Raw genomic sequence first — 24832 nt, 5'->3', positions numbered from 1 at the left:
CTATGGAATCTTGGTCATCTCCAGGTAAATAGTGTCAGAATTGAGTTGTCGTAGGACACTCAGCCGGTGTTCCAAGCCTTGATAGTTGGTGTGGGGGAGGCTCTACCACACACAGGTTGGAATTGGTTCTAGGAACACTTTTAACTGAAATTTGATAGTGCTCCTCAAAAGGCCAATTTCATGATTTTGAACTTGCTGATATCCTAAATGATTGTTACACTAAGTTTGACATTAATGTTAAATTTTCATGGTAAGAAAAATGAAACTGCTATTTCAAAGGAAGAAGAAAGTATTGGTTGCTCAGTCATGTCTGACTTTTTGCAACCCTTTGGACTGTAACCCACCAGGCTCCTCGGTCCATGGGATTTTCCAAGCAAGAATACTGGAGTGGGTTGCCATTCCCTTCTCCAAGGGATCTTCCTGACCCGGGGATTGAACCCAGGTCTCCTGCATTGCAGGCAGATTCTTTATCATCTGAGCCACAAGGGAAGCCCAATTCAAAGAAAGAGCCCTTACTCACACTTGAGCTCACCTGCATTGATTATCTAAGCAAAGTTAAATGATGACCTTTCATGATTTCTGATACTTAACTAGTTAAATGTACACAAAGGGCTTGAACTGCATAGTTTGAACTACATTTCTAAAAAGCATTTGTTATCCAAACAACAAAATAATCACATTGTTTCAGAAGTCCCTGTGAATCTGAAGTTATATAGGGTTCTTTACTTGAGTTTATGGGAAACAACATAACAAATGAGTTTATGGGGAATATTGGACAGAGGAGCCTGGTGGGCTACAGTCCATGGGGTCACAGGGTTGGACACGACTGAGAGGCTGACACCCACACAATCTACAGTTTATGTTCACAGAGAAAACTAGTTGAGCACCAGATGGGCCTCTTAGGTGGCGCTAGGGGTAAAGAACCTGCCTGCCAGTGCGGGAGACCTAAGAGGTTCAGGTTTGACCCCTGGGTTGGGAAGATCCCCTGGAGATGGGAATGGCAATCCACTCCAGTATTCTTGCCTGGAGAATCTCATGAACAGAGGAGCCTGGTGGGCTACAGTCCACGGGGTCACAAAGAGTCAGACACAACTGAATGACTTAGCAGCAACAGCATTATTTTCTATTTAATATTTGAATAAGTAATAGAGTTATATCATTCAAACACCAAAAATATGGAAATGTATTATTGAAATGTCTTCTGCTTATTTTTGACTCCATCATCTCAGTTCCCATTCTCCACCCCAATGTGTAAGCTGCTGCTGCTAAGTCACTTCAGTCGTGTCTGACTCTGTGCACCCCATAGACGGCAGCCCACCAGGCTCCCCCGTCCCTGGGATTCTCCAGGCAAGAACACTGGAGTGGGTTGCCATTCCTTCTCCAGTGCATGAAAGTGAAAAGTGAAAGTGAGGTCGCTCAGTCGTGTCCGACTCTTAGGGACCCCATGGACTGCAGCCCACCAGGCTCCTCCGTCCATGGGATTCTCCAGGCAAGAGTACTGGAGTGGGGTGCCACTGCCTTCTCTGATGTGTAAGCTACTATTATTAATTCCTTCTTTTAAAGATAAATTATAGCAGTGTACACATCGACCTGTTACATGTTTTTTTCTACTGGATATATCTTGGAGATAGTTTTGTATCAGTAGGTGAAAGAAATTTTTATAGCTGTATGAATGTGCAATAAGTTAATTATTCATAACTAATTCTCTGACCAAACATTTATATCATAAACAATGCTAAAAATATTCACATATAATTTTGCATGCCTAAGAACTTGTTGATGCAGTATATCCCTAGAAGCAGAACTGGTCAGAAAAATGATTTATGCACTTGTAAATTTAATACTTACTGCCAAACTGTGCTCCATAGGGGTCAAGAATGTACGTCCAACAAGAAGGCTTGAATCACTAGTTCCCCTACAGCCTCACCAACATACTGTGTCATTAAACTTTTAGAGTTTTGCCTACCTGAGGAGAGAAACAGTGTCTTAGTGTAGCTTTTAGAAAGAGTGAGATTGAGCATCTTTTCAAATGTCTAAAGGCCACTTGTTATTCTTTTTCTTTGGTCATATCACTTTCACATTTTAAAACTGAACTTTAAATGTGTGCCACTTGCAGATGTGGATGGACTTGGAGACTGTCTAACAGAGTGAAGGAAGTTAGAAAGAGAAAAATAAATATATATTAACACATACATGTGGAATCTAGAAAAATGGTATAGATGAACCTTTTTGCAAATTAGAAATAGAGACACAGATGTAGAGGACAAACATGGACCCCAAGAGGGAAAGGGTGTGTGGGATGAATTGCGAGATGCGGATTGGCACGTATACGGTACTGCATATAAAATAGACAACTAATGAAAACCTACTCCACAGCACAGGGAACTCTACTCAGAGCTCTGTAATGACCTAAATGGGAAGGAAATCCAAGGAAGAGAGGGTATGCATATATGCATACACATGTGGCTGATTCACTTTGCTGTATGGTAGAGACTAACACACTACTGTACAGCAAATATACTCCAATAAAAAATAACTCAATTTTTTTTCTTATCAAACTATGGGAACTGTATTTGTTATGGAACTTAGTTCTTCTTCCATTATATAAGCTGCAAATATTTTTCCAAGTTTCTCCTTTGTCTTTTGATTTTGTTTATGGTGTTTTATTCATATAGACATTTTTTTATTTTGACAGTGTTAACTTGTCATTTGCTTTTACACCTTCTGGACTTCAAGCTGCGTTGTACAGACCTCTCCTATGCTGTGATGTGGGTTTGCTGTGAGGTGCATTCCGAAACTGCTGCAGTGCTCTGACTGTTTTCATTTTACAGGTGGAGAAACTGATGCTCAAATAGTTTGGAAACTGACCCATGGTAGCCCATTTGGGCTGTGGACTCAGGCCCTGTGAATCTGGCTCACATATTCTTGTGCCAACACAATTGTCTTTCTTTTCCTAGTGATATGATCATTCTGTGTTTCCTTTTTCTGGCAAGCTGTTGCATTCCGCAGGTTTGTTAGTCTCACCTGGTCTCTCTTTGAAGCCTGTAACAGGAAGAGGGTACTCTTCATCCCATTGGTGGTTCCTCATTCACATCTTGTTTGTCCAGAGGGCATAATGTGTACATTTACAATATCATGCCAAAAAGTGATTTACTTTTGTCTCTAGCGAAATGTTCATACTCTGATTCCTCAGTAATTCTCCCTTTGTAAATAAAGCGTTATCATCTTACATAAGTCAATTAAAAAAGAAACTCAAAATATGTGAGATCTCATCTGATATGGGTTTCCATCACTTCCAGCACTTGACCCTCCAGGAGGAAAGTGTGTACTGGCGGTCCCCTGTGAGATCACGATCAGGAAACTTCAGCTAGAATGTATTCTTTTAATAGTGCATTAGGATAAACAGTGCTGACCGCCCTTTCTCTGTTTTCGTGCTCAGCCATGGGAAGCACTGTGGTCAATAACTATTATCTGCTTTATTAGCATACAAGCCATGGCTGCCACTTCAATGCTTTAAGACCCCGGGTGACATAGGTTATGTTTGCTGGGTTTGAGCTCACAGGCGATTGTGCGTTCGCTCAGTTCCAGGGCCAGCCCCCAGCTTGGTTAACAACCACAGGCTCTGGACCAAGTCCTGGGTGGTGCTGGGCACAGGGCTTAATGGCAGGAAGTGCATTCAGAATGCCTTCGGAAACCCACCCGGCCCCCTCTTTGTAGGAGGGGAGAAAACCTCCTACCTTCCCCAAGAGGAAGAAAGTCTCCTGTCTGTTCAGCCAGATTCCAAGGCATGAATGCCAGTGTCTACCAACAGGCACGTGAAATGTACGTGCTTCCCCACCTCTTCCCTTGCTAAGAGGGTCAGGATCCCTCCCAAGCTGATCCACACAGGGTTACCCTGGGTGATGGAGAGGTCCAGTGGCTCGGAAGTGGGGATCAGACCTGGCTTTAGGTTGAAAGCCCCTACGTAGGCCATGGCTTCCAACCTGGTTTTACCATTCACCTTGCATTAGCATGTCATATCCACGTGTGACTGTATGGCCCTTACAGGGTCCATGGAGGGCCGCACTGTGCTGTTCCGGGGTCCTTGTCTGTCGTATCATTTTTTAATAGCATCCAAATCTCAATGTAAGCACAGGCCCTCTGTTAACACCTTGATTTCAGGTCTGGGCTCTAGAACTGTGAGACTGTGCAATTCTGTTGTGTCAGCTACTCATTTGTGATACTTGGTTATGGCAGCCCTAACCTATGACCATGCTTGGAGACCAGGTTGGGCTCTCCTATTTTAAAAAGTGAGTGGACTTCATGGTTAGAAGAGGGAATACCATACTGTGCATTGGGTGGCTCAGTAAAGAATCTGCTTGCAATGTGGGAGACCCAGGTTCGATCCCTGGGTTGGGAAGATCTCCTGGAGGAGGAGATGACAACCCACTCCAGTATCCTTGCCTGGAGAATTCCATGGACAGAGGAGCCTGGTGGGCTACAGTCCATGGGATCGCAAAGAGTCAGACACGACTGGGTGACTAACACACACATCATTCCTTCTCCTCCACTATGCAAATACAGTAGCTTTTTGACTACAAGAAGCTCATCAATGTTTGTCAATAAACTAGACTGCTTACATGCAATAGAAGACTTTCAGTCTTACTTCTGCTTTGGCAAAATAAGGAAACTGGGGTAGAGTTTTCGTGATCTGAGTTGGGTCACGTGGAGGTCAGGTCAGTAGTAACACGGAATAGATAGGAGCTTGCCTAGCTTATTGTCTTAGTCATCTATTGATGAAAACGCTGATTCTCAATGAGAAGTTGCTAAAAACACGATGGAGGATTTTCCTTTCAATCCTGAAATATTTAGCACAGTGCTCAGAACTGAAAGGTGCTGAAAACTGCCTTTACTGTCTGAGCCACCAGGCAAGTCCCAACTATCACTGTTAAGTGTCCAATTATGGGACAAGGATTGCTTTTCTTAAGTCAGCAGTCAGAAGGGGAATGTCTACCAGTTGAAATTTAGGCATGATTGGTGGTGCTTAATAAGGTATTTAAATGACATTAATAAATCTGAACATGATTAGCAGATCTGAGCAGTCTGGATGAGAACATTGTAAACTGTATATCACGTTACTAATAAATCGCTTCTATAAAGACTAGGTCTTCACCACCTGGTAGCTAGCCAACACAAAAATCCTTCTTTAACATATCAAAAACATGCAGTGTTTTATGAAGGAAATTGATGAAGTAAGGAAAATCAAAGTCCAGTATCCAAGATACTGGATAAATATCTTAATCATTGAGCATGAATGTTCTAATGTATGATGTTTTACCACTGTGTTTCCTAATAATCAAGCAAACTGAGCATCGTAAAAATAAGATTTTTGAAAGTACCGAAAATGTAAAGTCACTAAAACCAGGAAATACTGATATTATATTTGTACACTAAATTTTCTAGCCTCTGAGTGACACTTGCCCAAAAATAGCTTAAAAAAGGTACATCTTTATGTTTTGCAAATTTGTGGAGAGGACAGGGCTTGTCCCTTTTTCTTATGCATGAGGTCCACATCTTGCCCTGCCTATCAGTCTAGAATAATGGAGTGGTCGTTCAGTCGCCCAGTCGTGTCCGACCCTGCAACCCCAGGGACTGCAGCATGCCAGGTCTCTCTGCCCCTCACCATCTCCCAAAGTTTGCCCAATTTCATGTCCATTGCATCGGTGATGCCATCCAACCATCTCATCTTCTGTCTCCCCCTTCTCCTCTTGCCTTCAATCTTTCCCAGCATCAGGGTCTTTTCCAATGAGTCAGCTTTTCACATCAGGTGGCCAAAGTTTTGGAGCTTCAGCTTCAGCATCAGTCCTTCCAATGAATGTTCAGGGTTGATTTCCTTTAGCATTGACTGGTTTGATCTTGTCTCATTTTTCAAGGAGAAATAATGGATATGTAGTCAATAAATGCTTGTTTCTTTAAAATTTATTTATATTTATGGTTATGCATGCAGGCTTTCTCTGGTTGTGGAGAGCGGGGGCTACCTCCAGTTGCCGTGTGTGGACTTCTCACTGTGCTGGCTTCTCTTGCAGAGCATGGGCTCCAGAGTGCAGGCCCAGTTGTTGGGGTGCTTGGGCTTAGTTGCTTCGAAACATGTGGGATCTTCCCAGACCAGGGATAGAACCTGCGTCCCCTGCACTGGCAGGTGGACTCTTATCTACTGTACCACCCAGGACATCCCAATAAACGCTGGTTGAATGGACCAACATGTAAAGGATTTTTCTGGTGGGTTTCTACGAACTGAGGGAGCGGAGGCAACATATCAGTAAACATATCAGTTTACTTTGAAATAAGGAAGGCAATTTATTGTAGTGACATAATATTGAAGTTTTACATACGACCGCCCCGATGCGTATGAAGTAATTTCCTCCACAACACCATTGAACTACAAAGAAACTCAAAGTGCTTGACATCAGTTAATGATGCATAATATAATGCATTTTCACTAACTTACCCAAATTTCAAATTAGACAGTTAAAGGACACATTGAAGTATTTTTCATGCATTGTTAACAACCTTTTTTTTTTTTTTGCTGGAGTTTATAATGCCCTTTGATAACTCCAAACACTGAACTCTATTCCTTACAGTCTGTTCCTTTCATCCTACTGAGGTGATTAGTTATCACAAAGCGGCTTATTAGAGGAAACTCCTAACAGAGACTTAGACATTTTCTCCTAAATGGAGTTTGTGGAAAATTTGAAACTTGGCACGCCCTTTGAAGCAATGCCAGAAAAAGAAAACATTATGTTTAGACACTAACCACTAAAAAAAAACAACTTCAGGAGGCAAAGAGCAGCAATGCAGTTTGGCACAAGTTCAGAAACAAATATATACACACATATCTGCGTACACGTAACCAATGCCTTGTCTAGGATGCGCTTTATACGTGTGCTACATGTACAAACCAGGCGCACGGAGCGCCGGTGTGAAGCTGTGTGGCTGTCCTCTCGAGGTCTCAAGCACAACTTGCCAGAGGAGCTTATTCACGACTTTTCGGAAAACAAGAGTCTAAAGGCAGTTCTCATTGTGTACAGAAGGGCCCGGAGCTCTAGATGTAGGATTCCTTGGCAAATCGGAGCTGCTCGGCGTCAAACACGGGCTGGCTACACCGCCGGGCCAGCAGGGCCTGCCTGCCCTTCTGCTGCGACTCGGAGGCGCTTCTCAGCCGCTGCAGCTCGGGTGTCCCGGGGACCGTCACCTGTCCTGCCGCAGCCCCAGGGGCGCAGTCGGTCCAGCTCTGCCTCCAGAGCTCGGTCTCCGGCCCCCGTCGGAGCCTGTCCAGGGGCTCCGGCCCGCGGCTGTTTCTCGAGTCCCCGTGGGTGCGGGCGGGGAGCGGAGGCAGCAGCCCCGCGTCCAGGCTCAGCACGCGGGCCCGCAGGCTGCCCACAGTCTGGCCCCCGCGCGGGGCGAGCTCCAGCGCCTGGAGCCGCACGGCCTCCTCGTAAGACGGGGGGCGGCCAGGGTGCCTCTGATCCACCAGCTGGAACACATCCTCCACCGAGAGGGTGTAGGCCCCCGAGTTAAAGCCCAGCGCGGCTCGGCCCGGGGCATCCGATGAGCTTTCCTGGACGATCCGGCCGGCGAGCTGGCTTTCTTTCTTGGAACCTCTCTTCTCTGGGTCTCGCGGGCAGCCCTTGGGCTTCGCGGCTCCAAAGCTGCGCGTCTTGGTCAGCACTCTTTGGTGGGAGGCGAAGGAGAATGACATGGAGTGCTTTTTAATTTCTCGGTTGGGCTTGCTTTTCTCAGCCTTGGTGAAAGACTGGTGTCGGGTGAAGAAGTTTCTTTTGGGGCTGGAAGGAGAGGCCAGGGGCGAGCTGTCGGAGGAAGCGTCCAGGGATCCACTGGAGGCGGCTTTGGGGACCCGTGCGCACGGTGACACCGAGTCCTGAGTCGGGCTCCGCTCCCCCAGGTCCCGGGGCCTCTGCGCCCGGCCTTCGGCTGCACGAAACACCTCCTCGGGAAATGGGTCCTCGGCTTCCTCGCCGGCAAAGCGGGAGGTGGTGCGGGCCACCGAAGTGAAGTCGTCCTCGCTTCGCGTGAGTTTCGAGTTTGCTCTTCTGACATCGAGGCACTCCGGGGAGGATGCGGCGCTGGGGTCCGAGTACCTCCTGTCCGCTTGCCCGAGGAAGCCCTTCAGTCTGGCCGTGGTGCTGACCACGGGCTCCCAAGGGCGCAGCGGGGCTCTGGGCTCCGAGTGGCCAGCAGCCAGCTCCGGGGGCCCTGGGGGCTGCGAGCTTGGGGAGCCCGCAGGCTCCACGTCATGGTCAGGGTCATTGCTGTCGTAGGCCGAGTCGTTCTGCAGGGTCGACATGTCTGGGGGAAGGTAAGGACAGCTGAGTGTTTGTTCAGGTCCTTTTAGAAATTCATTTTAGCACCGTCCACCCTACTAACATCAAGTATGGCCCTAGGGAATTTGGTGAAGCTAATTTGGGGCTTGTTATGAAAGAAACTGGCCATGTTCAAGTTTCCTTTCTTGCCATGCCTACTATTTTGAGGTGGAGAAGATAAGTAGGAAAATGAAGAGAGAGAAGTTGAGAGAGAGAGAGAGGGAGGGAAGAAATGAGAAGAGAGAAAATAACTCTCCACTGAAAATTTATTGATACTAGATTTAAAAGCTGATCCTTTGGACGGCTCTTTTCATTGGGTCCATCCCCATTTTGGTGGTTCAGACAGTAAAGAACCTGTCTGCAAGGCAGGAGACCTGGGTTCGATTCCTGAGTGGGGAAGATCCCCTGGAGAAGGGAATGGCAACCCACTCCAGTATTCTTGCCTGGAGAATTCTATGAACAGAGGAGCCTGATGGGCTAAGTCCATGGGGTCAAAGAGTTGGACAGGACTGAGCAACTAACACTTTCACTTTCATCCCTATTTTAACAGACCCCCATTAGACCCATATTCCATTGTGTGGAAACAAAAGTTTCTTACCCCTACCCTCTAGCTTTACTTAGTAAAAGGAGCAGTTCTTCATGATTTAGAACAGGAAGGGGAAGGTGCCAGGCTGTAGCCTGAGGAAATAGTGCAGGAAAAGTCAAGAGAAAAGTTTCCCTGCTTGCTGACTTCTCAACAGACCTGCATCTACTCTGATTCGCTGATGTGTGTTGGTAACTTCTTCAGATCCCAGGGGTGTTTCACGTTACTGGGCTGGATTGGTAGCCAGGCATGAACTTGACCCCACAGTCAGAGTCAGCTGAGAACATGTTCCATACCTGAACTGTCCGTGTGTTCCAGGGAGTCATCAGAAGCAATTCTGGAATGTGCTGGAAAGTCTTCCCCAAATATTTCAAAGCAGTTATCGATGAGGAATTCCACCAGTGTCTTAACCTGTGAGGAGAAGTTAACAGCTTGTCAGCTTAACGAGATCTTTATTTATTTTTAAAGGAAGAAGGTTACCAAGGGAGACACAGGGAGGGTCAGCAGTTAGGGAGGCGCCAAGATGGGCTTCCCTGGTGTCGCAGATGGTAAAGAATCTGCCTGCAATGCAGGAGACCTGGGTTCAATCCCTGGGTTGGGAACATCTCTTGGAGAAAGGAATGGCTATCCACTCCAGTGTTCTTGCCTGGAGAATTCCAGGGACAGAGGAGCCTGGTGGGCTACAGTCCATGGGGTCGCAAAGAGTCAGACACGACTGAGCAGCCAACATTTTTACTTTCAAAATCAACATAAGAGATGTTTAACCGTGTCTGAAAGGAGCATTCAGAAAATTGGTAACAATCACCTATATGAAAATTATTTTTGAGATATGCCTTTTAACTTTGTGAATTTAAAAGACCTATTACTTTAAAGTAACCAAAATGTTCATTAAAGGAGTTGCCCGGATTGGTAGCTGAACTGACAGAGTATGATGCACAAAAAAGAGCAAAGTGAAAGGGCCTCTCCATTCTGGAAACAGCGGTGGAGAGACGGGCATCCCTTGCCCTCTGTCTCGGAGGATGACCTGGCTTTACCAGGTCTCATCCAGTGGATGCACCCCAGGGAGTAGACCTGGGGCCACAGCAGACCTCACTGCTTGGCTCGACAGGCAGATGTCGAGTTTCGCAGAAATAGCCAGGCACAAACCTTATCATTCAGGTCTCTCCGGGCTTCCAGCGATAGGCTGTGCTCATGTTCCGGGCTCAGCACGTTGGGCCCAATGCAGATGGCGAGATTGCTGGCGTCCATCCGGTTGACCTCAGAGTTCTTGCTGATCACGTGGAGCACGGATACCAGGTGCTTGAGCAGCAGGTGGTTGGGCTGCGGGAGCTTGTCTGCAACCCTGGAACCGAGGTGGGGAAAGCTGGTTTTAGGGGAGTTTCATGGCCTGTCTAGCTTGAGGGGAGCAAGTCGAAAGTGTCTGCCTGACCCAGACCTCCTTTAAAATGAGGAAGGTCTGTTTTCACAAGAAACACTGTGAAACGTTCATTCAGATACTTGCAGTGGCAACTGACATGGAATGAATCACTGAACCACAAGAGCTTGAAGTCCTAGAAAACTGGCCTCTGTGATCCTGACACCAGTAACACGGCCATTTACTCTTTACACAGATCTTAGATTACGAATCATTAACTCCTGCAGTAAACTTTAACACATTTTGAAAATAATTTTGTTGAGAAACCATTTAGCCATATGGAATGTCTTCCTGCTTCTAACACTGCAAGACTGTTTTTTCTAAAGAATACAATCATTTGCCTTTTTTGAACTGTGCTCATCAAACGAAGAAGACACATTTTTATACCATTCAGAGAAAGCTTTATGAAGAATAAATCAGTTTAGAAGAGCATGTTCATAAAAATAATGAGGTCAGCACTAAAAGGGCAACATTGGTACAATGACTAATAAACTAGAATTGTAAAGCCTCATATTTTCAAAAAAAGAGATGGTGGTTCTAACATAAGGATCATTCATTTCTCATAAGATACTGTTAAGAAAGACCTTTGTGTCTGTAAGCAGAAGTTTATTGTGGTAATCTCAGGATTCTTATTTTGGGACAGACACACTAATGCCTTCAGTTCAATAAATATGCTATTAATAATACTTAGCTATGTGAGACAATCATCATATATAGACACACTTTTATAGGATTTGGCAAAAGTGCTGATATTGTGAAGTTAGGTGTGTAAGATTTTCTAGGCACTAACAGGTCACATTTTGATTTATATATGGTATTCTTTCTGCTGCCGTTGGAATTTATTTTTATAGAGTTTTCACTTTGGTTGATTATAAGAATGTGGAATAAATACACTATGGAATTTTGTCAACAAACAAGCCCTTGCAGACTGTTTACTAAGGGACATTTTGTGGGAGAATTGTTGCTTTGCACCACATCAGTGTGGACAGGTGAAGACCCCAGATTCCTACATGTGGCTGGTTAGCCTGCTCCGAGGCTTTCATCTGTGAGTTCGTTTCATACCTTCTTGAACTACTTATATTTTTAGATTCCCTACCTGTTGGGATTTGTGAGTACTGAAGTTCACTTTCTACCTTTTGACAGAGGTGCCTCCTTTCATTTGGCTAAAAAAACCTACTTTTTAAACATTTCCAGGGTACCTTTAGATTTGTATTCTAGGAGCAGGTGAGCGAGTCCACGTGAATTCCTTCAATGTTGCAACATGAAACACTCTAACAGTTGGGTGAGGAGCCCCTGGGCGGAGACTGCACGGGTGACTTACTGTTTCAGCGCCTCGATCCGGTCCTCCTCGCTCGGCTTGGCCAGGGCGTCCATCCACTCCTCAAACAGGTCACAGGACAGGAGCTTCAGCGGAATACTTCTGAGGAAGTCCTGGCGGGAGGAAGGGGACCGTTCACGTTACATAACATGCTCCCATCCTAACTTCCATCTCATTCATCCCCTCTCAGGAGTCTCTGCTCATCACCCCTTCCTGCCTGCATCCAATGAGCCTGAAGTGTCCCCCCAACTTGTCTCTCAGCAACTTTCCTAACAACGGGCACGGTTAAGGCCACCATCCAAGGGGCCACCAGACTCAGGGCAACAGACTGGGCCATGGGACAGTCCGAGCACCTGTTCTCAGAGACATCTGGGGAGAATTGAATGCAGCACTTTTTGGTTGGAATCTGGGACCACAGAAACGGAGATGCTGATACACATAAATAAAGGCTGAACTAAAACAGTGCGATGCCACGATCAGTTGCCTTTGCCGTGTAGGGCGAAGAGCCCGATTCTCATTCCCTGAGAGTCAGTGGGTCAGAGCCCGTCAGCTTGTTGTTTGGCACCGATGCTGGGGACTCACCTTGAGGACCACGGCCAGGAGGTGCACAGGGAGGCTTTTCAGGTCCACCACGCTTCCGGAGTTGAGCTCCTCCTTCAACTCCTTTCGGGCTTTCTCATTGGCTGCTTTCCTGAATATTCCCTCAGTGGAAGGGCCTTTAAGGCATAGAATAGTGAGAATATCCTAAAAGGAAGGGGTACAGAGATAGGAAATGGTTACCCGGGGTTTGAAGTTACACTTTGCTGCTACTGATAGAGGAAAAAAATCTGTATTTCGGTAGGAAAAAGAATTTAAATAGTGGACATGAACAGTAGCTAACTTTACCTGCTATACAATATCCTCTCCATAAAAGTTAGTTCTCCAGGATACTAAGATCGTCTTAACAAGAGACTATTAATCCCAGTCCGGTTCCTTTCAGTCTGTTACTTTCAACTGTCTCTCTCAACCCTGCCGTTTTCCTAAGAGCAGGTACATTGGGAAAGCTGGAATTTGCACAGCCTAAAATGATTTTGGGCCTCCATCCTCTCGAGTCATTCCGTGTAAACACTGGATGTCTGATCACAAACTCCATAAATCTGTTGGTTTTTCAGAAGCTACCCATTTTTAGCCTTCTTCACTCCACTTAAGTCAGAAGGATGGAGGGACCATCGACCTGAGCTTATTGGCAAATACAACTAATTTCTAGAATGTAAGCCGCCATGTAAGTTCTCCTGACTGCAATCTTAGGTGGGAACACCATTTCCAAATGTGGGACAAAAACGGAAAATCCCACCCCAACAAGTTCAGCATGAGAAAGCCGCTCAGGCTTCCTGAGGACTTTTCACGGAAAACTGAAGGAGGTTCTGGGCGAACGTGTGCCTACCTGAATGGGCCCCGGGAGCGTGTTGTCAGTGCAGATGGCTGACAAGGGCTGCTCGAAAAGGGACGTCTTCAACTCTGGCTCCGAAGCTGCAGAAACATCTGATGAAGAAGAAAGCCTCCTCATGAGAAAGAGCCAGTTAGACACCTTCTTTCTCTTCTTGATTTCTACGGCCGAGAAAACAAGGCAAAGAGAAATTAGATTAACATACTGATAAGCAAGGAAGGATCCAGATAAGACAGCAGATATTGTCATGTATGGTTTGCCATGTGGGAGAAACAGTTTCGAAAAACTGAGGAAGCAAAGGGTGTGAGCCTTAATCTAGTGTGAACCAAAAAACAACCACATGGTTACCAGGGCAACCAGCCCCTCAACAGTAACACCAAGGTTCCTCAAAGTCTCCACCTTTCCTGTTTTTACTCTTTACCAGCTGTTTGCTATAGAAAAGGAGCAAAGCTTAACTAGGCAGGTCATAAACAATCATCGTAACATATTGACCTTAATAACCACGGTGGATAGTTGGTGGCTATTTCTGATGTGAAACAGATTATTTTAATTCCTCCTCTGACTAGTGAAGAAAACGAAACTTAACAGGAAGTGACTTGCTCAAAACCATTTTGAAGGCTCTAGGCTGGGCGGGTTAAACCTCAGCGGCCGCGCTAGCACCCACCACTAGAGGGAGCTAGTCTGTCTGCAGTCAGCTGCAGGGTTTTCCCAGTGGATGCGTTAGGACGGGGCAGGGAGGTTAGAACCTAGACCTGGCAATTGGAAATGCTCAGGAAGAATTTTCCAGGATAATCAGTCCTTGCAAAATCCTGAAGATGTCTGCACAATGGGTATCACCACTCATGAGTTTACTTCTTTCTGTTTTCCTCTCTCCTTTTTTTTCTAATTAAAAAAAAAAGCTATACTTTCTAAATGTATTAGCACATGTTTCTATACTTTTTATACCAGCAAGCGGAAGAGGATGGACAGAGAATTGGCTTGTCCTTATAGTTCAAGAGAACTGGGTCAGGGTTACATTACAACACAATGAATTGTGGAAAAAATTGACTGAACAATGGGTTCTTTGGGATTTAAGATATCAACAGTTGCTTCATGTACTCTTAGAATCATTCTCCATTAGAGGAGGGAGAGAGTGGAAAAGGCAACTGCATATTTTTCACACGTACGCACACTTCAATTGTCAGAACAGAAGTGGCCAGGAGATCTGTAACCCCACTAAAATCCCTCTGGAATGGGGGAAAGGTTGACTTGGGAAGGATGTTTTCTCTCAGAACACTTGCTGTCTGGTGAGCTGGAGCCTTCCTGCCAGGCAAGTGTTAATGTTCTGTGGTCTTTAAGAGAACACTTCGGAAAAAAATCCCCAGTAAAGCACTGTGGTTTGGCAAACCAAGGACACTGGTTGTTAGCATTTACATAAAAGATCAGTGTGTTTTCAAAACTCACCAATTAGCTGACAGATATTATCTTCACTCTCACATGATGCCAACAGAGGATGTTCCTTGATATTACCCTAAAAATATATTTATTTTAATGAAAATTAATGATTGAAGAGATCTGCCCAGTCTTTCCCCACACAATATATTCAACATGTTATTCATGTCAACAGTTAGTAGTCCATTAATTTTTTTCAGAATCAATATTAATGTCTTGCGTATCATGACATAAGATCTCAATTAACATTTGTGTTTACTACAACTTATCATGTTGATTTTCTATTCTGATAACTAAACAACATGCATGATATTCAATTAAAACAAAATTTACCATCTCACAGTGCAGATAAAAAGTTTGAAAAACATTTTTCTTACCTCTGATTGATATTCAATTAATGTCTCCATATCACAGGCATTTAGTGTTTTTGACTACAAGAGAGAAGAAGTCAAAGTAAGTAAACATCTTTGACCCTGCCCATGGGAAAATCTGAGGTAGTAGACGTAAGAAGGGCACATACGGCATGGCAGCTGCCTGTCAGCCTCGCTGGAGTTCGGGCTGGCGCTTCGGTGGTGAATTCTGTTCCTGTGTGGCCTTGGCTCTGTCTATGAAAAATCATTTGGGAAGGAGTGAGGAGGGATATGCAGAATGCAATGGCCAGTCTCAGCCCCACTCTGACAAAACAGAAAGTCTGAAGCTACTAGTTAGAGAAGTGTTCATTTATGGTCAGTTATGTGTTACCAGATGTCTCACGCTATTAAACACAGCATCTGAACACACTGCTTTCTAAAAGCTTTAAACTTGACATCTTCATAACGCCAAACTTTGCTTTTCATTTATTAAGCCCCCATCAGGAGATAATCTGAGTAACAGCTACAGTGACAACTAACGTTTTGGGAGGAGAGCTCACGATGTGCCAGGGCACTGTCAAGGGCTTTGCACAGATTTTCTCATATAACCTGAAAAAGGCAAACAGTGGATCCCCAGGACGCTGCTTATGGCAGACATAAAACAAAGATAACACGTACAGAATTCCTAGAGCCCCTGAAGTGCAGGCTTCCCATGAAAGCAAAGCTGCCCGAGTTTACTCTTCATAACACTACGTGTTACATATTGCATGGTGAAACCCGCTTTTGTTGGATATGATCTCAAAGCCCAGTGACCCCGCCAGGCAGCTGACTGTCATGTCAGGCCAATTTATGGTACTTACCCTCGGAGGGCCTCCAGCCAGACTTCTTTTACCTCCCGTGAACTGTGGAAAGTTGGGAAAATAGCATGACACCCTGCTCCTACTAATCCAGCTGAGTGAGGAGACTGAACGGCTCTAACTTCACGTGTTCTGCGTTATAAGGGAGAGGGGGCGGGCAGGTGGAAATTCAGAATGTTGCTGAGACCGGAAAGAGCATCATGGGCTGTCGCCCGGGCCAGACACTGCAGAGCTCTCACTTCCTCATTTCTTTTAGGGCAGCTCTGCTTCTTTTTTTTTTTTTTCTTCTTCAACTTCAAAGTCAAACATCTGTAAACCACCGAGAGTGGAAAAGATGACATATGGCCCTAGGTGAAGGCTCTGATTCATGTCACAGGTGGGATGTGTGAATAAGAAATTGTGTTATTCTGTACGTAAACATCATCGTTTTTTCTAAAGTGATCATTTCAGGTGCCCTTTTTTTTTTGGTATCCTGTTTGGGTGCGGTCTCCCCACCCACCCATCGTCTCCTGTGTTCATCGGTACATTGATAAGCACCCTCTGGGTATGGGATATGGCCCCTCCAAAAAAGCCAAGACGTGCTGTCTCTTTTGGAACGCAGTCATTATCCAAAGTCAGTTTCCTCTGGGACTATGATGAGTCCACCAGAGCAGGCTGTCTACATGTTAACCTTTCCCTTCCTTAACTCAGTACTAAGTCATAGCCAGATCAGCTCTAAATTCTGACGTGGGAGGTAAACAAACGATTTCCTTTGATCGGACATTTGAAAGTAGAAAGGAGACGGTGAATTTCATCTGTAGATCCCACCTTCTGGATAAAAGAGAATCTCTGGTCTTTACTATGGCTTAGGCTATACACGAAATGACTCAAATACCCTGACAACAGAATGGATACATACAGTGTGATGCATTTTCACACAGAGGAGTCCTACAGAGCCCTGAGAATGCATAGTCTACAACTATGTTCAACGACATGACTGGGTTTCACAAAATATTGTCGAAAGAAAGAGGCCAGACACAAAAGAGTGTACCTTGCACGCAAAGCCCCCAAATAGCAAAAGTAATCTGTGTTAGTAGAAGCCAGCATGTCATTTCCGTAGGGCTGGGTAGTGACTCTGAGGGGTTCAGAGAGGGTCCATCTCTTGACTCCGAGGGGGGTTCCATCTCTTGACCTGGTTGTTGTGGTTATTCAATTGCTAAGTCATGTCCGACTCTTTGCAAGTCCTGGTGGACTGTAGCCCACCAGGCTCCTCTGTCCTTGAAATTCTCCTGACAAGAAGAGTGGAGTGGGTTGCCGTGCCCTCTTCCAGGACATCTTCCTGACTGAGGGATTGAACCCGTGTCTGTTACATCTCCTGCATTGTCAGGCGGGTTCTTTACCACTAGCACCACCTGCTGCTGCCAGATCGATTCAGTCCTGTCCGACTCTTAGTGACCCCATGGACTGCAGCCCCCCAGGCTCCTCTGACCAGGGAATTTCCCAGGCAAGAATACTGGAGGGGGTTGCCATTTCCTTCTCCAGAGGTTCTTCCCAACTTAAGGATCAAACCTGCGTCTCTTATGTCTCCTGCATTGGCAGGTGGGTCCTTCACCACTAGCGCTACCTGGGAAGCACCCGGGAAGCCCCTATCTCCAGGAATTTGCTCAAATTCTATCTATTAAGTCAGTGATGCCATCCAACCATCTCATCCTCTGTCATCCCCTTCTCCTCCTGCCCTCAATCTTTCCCAGCATCAGGGTCTTTTCAAATGAGTCAGCTCTTTGCATCAGGTGGCCAAAGTATTAGAGCTTCAGCTTTAGCATCAGTCCTTCCAATTCAGGACTGATTTCTTTTAGGATTGACTGGTTTGGTCTCTTTGCAGTCCAAGGGACTCTCAAGAGTCTTCTCCAATACCACAGTTCAAAAGCATCAATTCTTTGGAGCTCACTCTTCCAACTCTCACATGTACATGTCTACTGGAAAAATTGTACCTTTGACTATACAGACCTTTGTTGGCAAAGTGATGTCTCTGCTTTTTAAGGTGCTGTCTAGGTTCGTCATAGCTTTCCTTCCAAGGAGCAAGCATCTTTTAATTTCATGGCTGCAGTCACCATCTGCAATGATTTTGGAGCCCAAGAAAATAAAATCTGTCACTGCATACACTTTCCCCCCTTCTGTTTGCCATGAAGTGATGGGACTGGATGCCATGATCTCAGGTTTTTGAATGTTGAGTTTTAAGCCAGCTTTTCACTCTCCTCTTTCACCCTCATCAAGAGGTTCTTAAGTTCTTCTTCGCTTTCTGCCATTAGACTGGTATCATCTGCATATCTGAGGTTCTTGATATTTTTCCTGGCAATTTTGATTCCAGCCTGTGATTCATCCAGCCTGGCATTTTGCATAATGTACTTTGCATATAAGTTAAATAAGCAGGGTGAAAATATACAGCCTTGATGTACTCCTTTCCCAATTTTGAACCAGGCAGTTATTCCACGTCTGGATCTAACTGTTGCTTCTTGACCTGCATACAAGTTTCTCAGCAGACAGATAAGGTGGTCTGGTATTCCCAGGTCTTTAAGAATTTCCCACAATTTGTTGTGATCTATACAGTTAAAGGCTTTAGGGTAGTCAATGAGGCAGAAATAGATGTTTTTTTGGAACTCCTCATTTCTACATGATCCAGCAAAAGTTGGCAGTTTGATCTCTGGTTCCTCTGCCTCTTTGAAACCCAGCTTGTACTTCTGGAAGTTCTTGATTTACATACTACTGAAGCCTAACTTGAAGGATTTTGAGCATAACCTTGCTAACATGTGAAATAAGTGCAATTGTATGGTATCTGGAACATTCTTTGGCATTGCCCTTCTTTGGGATTAGAATGAAAACTGAATGAATGAAAATGAATGAAAATTAGAATGAAAACAGTCCTCTGGCCACTGCTGAGTTTTCCAAATTTGCTGCCATATTGAGTGCAGCACTTTAACAGCATCATCTTTAGGATTGAACCTGGTGCTGCTAGTCTTAAGAGTACATTTCTGTATGTTTGCTATTCTTCAACAAAAAATTGACAGATACCTTGACTTAATTCATTATTAGCACCTGGAGTTCTACGCCTTTTTCATATGGATAGTACTGTTGTCTTTATACTGAAAGGAGGTCACGATGAGGCACACTTTGAGAAACTGAAGCGCACAGCTGTTACAATTTGCCCCATAACCCGGTGTCTCAGGGGGCGACCTCAGGATGGAGTTGGCGGCCGGGTTTCCAGCTGGAGGCACCCTCTCTTGAAACTGCCAGGGTTAACGCAGCACTCCTACCACAACTGCAGATGCTGCTGCTCTTTCAGCCTCCCTTTCCCCTTAGAAAACTCTGAAATGAACTCGCTGATTTCAATTTACTGTTATGAAAAAGGGCATTATGGCGGCTTGGTGGTAAAGAATCCGCTCACCGATGCAGGAGATACAACAGTCATGGCCTGAACCCTGGGTCGGGAAGATCTCCTGGAGGAAGAAATGACAACCTGCTCCGCTATTCTTGCCTGGAAAATTCCGTGGACAGAGGAGCCTGGTGGGGGGCTATGGCCCAGGGGTCACAAGGAGTCAAACAATGAAGCTCAGCACAGTGCGCTGTCCTATCCTAGAGTCAGGAGGTGGTAGGTGCGCAATTAATAGTTTCTATACAAACACACTTACTTATGAAGTAGTCACTATAGAGTATCACCACAATGTATGTGTGTTTTATGAATTTTTCATTGGATACTTTTTTAAGTTACTCTAAGAAACTTAATGTTGACAATGCTCTTACAACTAAACCATCCAGTCTCAACTGGCATATTTCCTTCTTTTTAAAAACGAAGACCATATTTTTTCCTCATCTGTACAGCAGCTTATGTTATGCCCTATGCCCCACATTCTACCAGTGATTTAAAACCTTTTTTTTTTTCCCTTTTGCCATGGGATTGTTTTTTTGCTTTTTGGCCACACTGCATAGCTTGTGGGATTTTAGTTCCCGACCAGGGATCAAACGCAGGCCCTCAGCAGTGGAAGTGCAGATTCTTAACCATTAGACCACCAGGGAAATCCCCATATTCACAGGCAGATGAATCTAGAATCCAGATATATAGAATTAAAAAAAAAAGAGCATTTTTTAAAAGTTGGTTGCTCTAGTGAGAGATGGGGGGGGGGGGGGGTGGAAATCATGGACCCACCCATTTTGCCTTTTCTGAAAAGCCCAAACAAACAAACATGTCGCTTACTCATGTCCGACTCTTTTCGACCCCGTGGACAGGCTCCTCCATCCATGGGATTTTCCAGGCAAGAGTACTGGAGTGGGTTGCCATTTCCTTCTCCAAGCTGGGGCTCAAAAACTCATGGTATCAGTGGTTCTCAAAGTGCATTCAGGGACCCCTGGAGCCCTTTCAGCAGAGTCCACAAGGTCAAACTATTTTGTAACAATACGGAGATGCTAGTTGCCTTTTTGACTCTATTTTCTCAAGAGTATACAGTGGAGTTTTCCAGAAGCCACACAATATGGAATGTTTTGACAGCTATGGGAATGTGGGCTTGCATTTTCCTGTGTTTTAAATTTTTCTCAGTTTTCCTTTCTCCTAACATACGTACTGGTAGATATAACTTAGATAAATCAGAGAGCTTTAGAGTTGTCAATAATTTTGTGAAGTTTTCCTGAGACTAACAGAGTTTGAGAACTGCCAATACCCATCATATCTTTTCATGTGAGAAAATTCCACATATGTGTCTTGTTTACCTATTATCTTTACTATGCTGCTGCTGCTGCTGCTGAGTCGCTTCAGTTGTGTCCGACTCTGTGCGACCTCATAGACGGCAGCCCACCAGGCTCCCCCGTCCCTGGGATTTTCCAGGCAAGAACACTGGAGTGGGGTGCCATTTCCTTCTCCATAACCATTTTCAAATGCAAATCCTTTCCAAGGTGCGCTGTCTGATGGTCCATCACTCCTCTCTGCATGTCGTCTGTTAACACCTTCGACAAGTCTTAGAGGGAAGACAGGATTCTCTCCTGCTCATTTACATCAGCTGGACTGTGATTTTCCATGTTTTCCATGATGACGCTGTATTAGCAGCTGCCCAGGGTGGTCCTCACCCCCTTTCCTCCGAGTCTTGTGTCCAGTATGGTGTCGCTTTATTACACTTATTCTCAGTTCTCCTAATGATACAAATGTCCTTCTATATATAAACTCTAAACTCAGCCATTGACATATGAAAAATGAGGAAGCTGGATATAAGAGAATTGCTATTTCTCTTTGGATGTGTCATTTAAAGAAATTTGATTGTTGCTGGGGGGTTATATATATATGTTTTCATGTAGAGGATCATATCTTCTAAATTTACTATGAATTAGTGAATCTATTATTATAAGAAACACATATAAGCATGTCCATTACATGTTTCAGTAACAACTCTTTTGAAAAAACAGAATGTTTGTTAATTATGTTGTGATAACTTTGGGCCTTTTCAAAAGAAGAAAATGCTTAAAATGCAAATGCTATAAATTATATTCAGTTCTGTTTTTTCCTTCTTCTTCCTCTCCTTCTTCTCCTCTTTTTTTCTCTTCTTTTTTTGGAGACTGAATTATGGGACTAGACATGGATACTTACTGACCCTGAATCAGAGCTGAATGGGTTTTAAGTGAGCAATTAATTTAACGCCCTGTTCATATCCCGATGTTTTTATCTTTGCAGCACCCCTTCCAAATCGTCTCTTTGACATTGTTCTTGAAGTCTTCTCTTTCTCAGGGCCTTCCTACTCCTGAAGAAGCCATTCCCTGATTCAGCAGAAGGCTCCTGGCTATGTCAGAGTGAAACCTGTCCCCTGTCCTGTAAACCTTCCCTGTTTTAAATCCTATTCTCTCCTGGGATATAGGCTTCCAGCTTCTTCTATTTAACCCCTGCTGCCCCCACGCCTCCCACCCCCAAAACAGACCAAGACACTTCTCAGTAGGCAACGTTCTTACATGACATCCATCATCAGCTCTGCATTCTAACAGTTCAAGGCTAAAGAGAGGGCTGGTGAGACACTTACTGAACATCTACTACATGCACTGTATTGTTCTAGGCATTTTCAGATACCTCATCTGATGTCATTTTTAGAACAACCGTGAGTAGTCACTCTCCTTGTCTTATAGCTGAGTCACTTGGGGCTACACGTGTCAGTTCATTTACCCAAGTTCACTCTGTTGAACCTGAGTCTTTGGATACTAAGACCAGTAGTCTTTCCATGATTTCTCTTAAGGATAATCCTTCAAGTGATTCATTTATTAGTGGAAATGCGATGTCCAACCCCAGTATACCAACATAGACCACACGAGTCCAGGTGGATCCCTATGGGGAGCTCTCACTTAACAGAGTCAGATTTAGGACATTGTCCTGAAGCTTCACAATCTCCTTCTGTCAGTTTCATTAATAATAATCAATTGAATACAATTTGAGGGGCTTCCCTCATAGCTCAGTTGGTAAAGAATCTGCCTTCAATGCAGGAGACCTGGGTTTGATTCCTGGGCTGGGAAGATCCCTTGGAGAAGGAAATGGCAATCCACTCCAGTATTCTTGCCTGGAGAATCCCATGGACAGAGGAACCTGGCGGGCTACAGTCCATGGGGTCGCAAGAGTCGGACACGACTTAGCGGCTAAACCACCAGAATACAATTCACATCATCTTTAAAAAAATACATAGCACCAAAGACTCAGTGACCTACAGAAACAGTTCCATAGACAGATTAGCATTTTCCACTTGTCTATAATTCTTCCATCAGCCAACAACACCCTATTTTAGTGAAGTTAGTAGTAAGTATGTCAAGAGAAGGGGCTTCCCAAGTGGCACAGGGGTAAGGAATCCATCTGCCAATTCAGGAGACGCAAGAGATGCAGGTTTGATTCCTGAATCTGGAAAATTCCCTGGAGTAGGAAATGGCATTCTGCTCCAGTATCCTTGTCTGGAGAATCATGGACAGAGGAGCCTGGTGGGCCACAGTCCACAGTGTCGCAGAGAGCCAGACAGGACTGAGCGCACACACTCCCACATGCCAAAAGAAGAGTAAGTTAGAGCCCTGGCAAGTGCAGAGCAGTGATAGCTTTGGCTCTTCTTGTAGACTGGACGGTTGATGGGAGACCACTTGAGAACCAGTCTTTCCATTCTAAGCTCACTCTTCCTTTCTCTCTGTGACCCACAGCCCTGAGTTTCTTAATTAGAGTGAGATCAACTACTCCCTAGGGCTTCCCAGGTGGTGCAGTGGTAAAGAATCCGCCTGCAATGCAGGAGACACAGGAGATATGGGTTCGATCCCTGGGTTGGGAAGATCCCCTGGAGGAGGAAATGGCAACCCACTCCAGTATTCTTGCTTGGAGAGTCCCATGGACAGAGGAGCCTGGTGGGCTACAATCCATAGGGACGCAAAGAGTCAGACATGACTGAACGTGCATGTAAAGCAACTACTCCCTGCATGGAGGAGTCTTTTCCCAAAGAGAGGTCACAATTTCCTCAAGGACTTTTGCATCATGGCAGTGCCTAATGACTGATGGATACCCTGGCCTTCTAGAAAGTTCTTCAACTTACAAATAAAAAAGTTTCAAAATAATTGAGCCTTTTCTCTGATTATGAGCCCCCCTCCCCAACCTGTCATGTTTTAGCCACAGAATCTTGTTACTCCCTAGAAAGTACACTGCACTTTTAGTCCCTTGGACTGCAGGGAGATCCAACCAGTCCATCCTAAAGGAAATCAACTCTGAATATTCACTGGAAGGACTGACGCTGAAGCCAAAGCTCCAATACTTTGGCCACTTACTTTGAAAAATCGACTCACTGGTAAAGATCCTGATGCTGGAAAAGACTGTAGGCAAAAGGAGAAGGGGATGACAGAGGATGAGATGGTTGGATGGCATCACTGACTCAATGGACATGAGTTTGAGTAAGCTCCGGGAGTTGACGATGGACAGGGAGGCCTGGCGTGCTGCAGTCCATGGGACATGGACAGTCGGACATGACTGAGCGACTGAACAACAGTAAGGGTGCACTCTTCTCCTGCCGTCCTGTGGTGAAGTTGCTCCCCTCCCTAGAAGGCTGCTCACCACAGCCTAGTGGAATCCTCTCGCTCTCACCCTCTGAGTCCAGCTCAAGCCCCATCTCCCTAAGACCCATCCCACAGACTCTTCCAGAAGGAATGAGCTCCCTTCCCTGGTTCTGCAGATGCTCACCCTGCATCTCCAGAAACCAGGGGCCAACCTCCACCTTCTGTCCTGACAAGTGCCCTGCACAGTACATGGTACAGAGTAGGCATTTACTACACTGCTATTACCTTCCGCAACAAAATTCTGTTATTATGTGAAAGCAATTAAATCTCGCTCTATGTTTATTGGGGTTGAAAGGTGTTACTCAACCTCTTTCTTCCTCTGTCGTGAAGTGACAGTGATTGGGGGAGTGCTAATGCTTAAGACCTTAAGGACGTCTGCTCCTGGCAGGTCTGGCTGTCATGATTGGCAGGTTGACATTGACACCAGCCCTTTAGAATTAGGCCGACAGACTTTCTGGCTTTGGCTGAGGTAAGGAGGCCTCACCTGGGACAGGGTTGAGACAGCAGGGCTCAGCACCTGGGTACTGACTGTGTCGGTGAACTTGGAGGGCACAATCACGACTGTCTCATCACCTCCCACCCTCCACCGACCGAAGCCTCGCTTCTCTGGGGGCAGGAAATCCTGCCACGTTTCCTCTCAGATCCTCTGGATTCACCTGCCCCGGAGTCGTCTAGTCAAGGCTATGGTTTTTCCGGGAGTCATGTATGTATGTGAGAGTTGAACTACAAAGAAATCTGAGTGCTGAAGAATTGATGCTTCTGAACTGTGGTGTTGGAGAAGACTCTTGAGAGTCCCTTGGACTGCAAGGAGATCCAACCAGTCCATCCTAAAGGAGATCAGTCCTGGGTGTTCATTGGAGGGCCTGATGCTCAAGCTGAAACTCCAATACTTTGACCATCTGATGTGCAGAACTGACTCAGTGGAAAAGACCCTGATGCTGGGAAAGATTGAAGGTGGGAGGAGAAGGGGATGACAGAGGATGAGATGGTTGGATGGCATCACTGACTCAATGAACATGA

General features: G+C 45.2%; 1 protein-coding gene across 1 annotated transcript; it reads right to left on the bottom strand.

Moving 5' to 3' along the window:
- Positions 1-6311: 6311 nt before the first annotated feature.
- TAGAP (T cell activation RhoGTPase activating protein) lies at positions 6312-15869 on the bottom strand. Its single transcript, XM_020876390.2, has 10 exons — positions 15743-15869; positions 15053-15137; positions 14910-14963; positions 14545-14611; positions 13099-13262; positions 12258-12419; positions 11679-11788; positions 10090-10285; positions 9240-9354; positions 6312-8346 (listed from the first exon to the last, which is right to left on the bottom strand). The coding sequence occupies exons 3-10, from the start codon at positions 14937-14939 to the stop codon at positions 7082-7084; spliced, it is 2109 nt and encodes a 702-aa protein (XP_020732049.2). The 5' UTR covers positions 14940-14963; positions 15053-15137; positions 15743-15869; the 3' UTR covers positions 6312-7081.
- Between the last annotated feature and the right edge of the window lie 8963 nt (positions 15870-24832).

The sequence above is a fragment of the Odocoileus virginianus genome, chromosome 34 (assembly GCF_023699985.2).
Source record: "Odocoileus virginianus isolate 20LAN1187 ecotype Illinois chromosome 34, Ovbor_1.2, whole genome shotgun sequence".
NCBI classification, from domain to species: Eukaryota; Metazoa; Chordata; class Mammalia; order Artiodactyla; family Cervidae; genus Odocoileus; species Odocoileus virginianus.
Note: the sequence above shows the minus strand (reverse complement) of the source record. Positions and strands in the feature narration are given on the sequence as shown.

Excerpts from the sequence above, each read along its gene's own strand:
- TAGAP (XM_020876390.2), bottom strand. The coding sequence starts at position 14,939 with ATGGAGACATTAATTGAATATCAATCAGAG. Across the intron at positions 12,420-13,098 it reads CGCTCCCGGGGCCCATTCAG|GATATTCTCACTATTCTATG; the intron begins GTAGGCACACGT and ends CCTTCCTTTTAG. Across the intron at positions 11,789-12,257 it reads TCCTGGCCGTGGTCCTCAAG|GACTTCCTCAGAAGTATTCC; the intron begins GTGAGTCCCCAG and ends TCCTCCCGCCAG.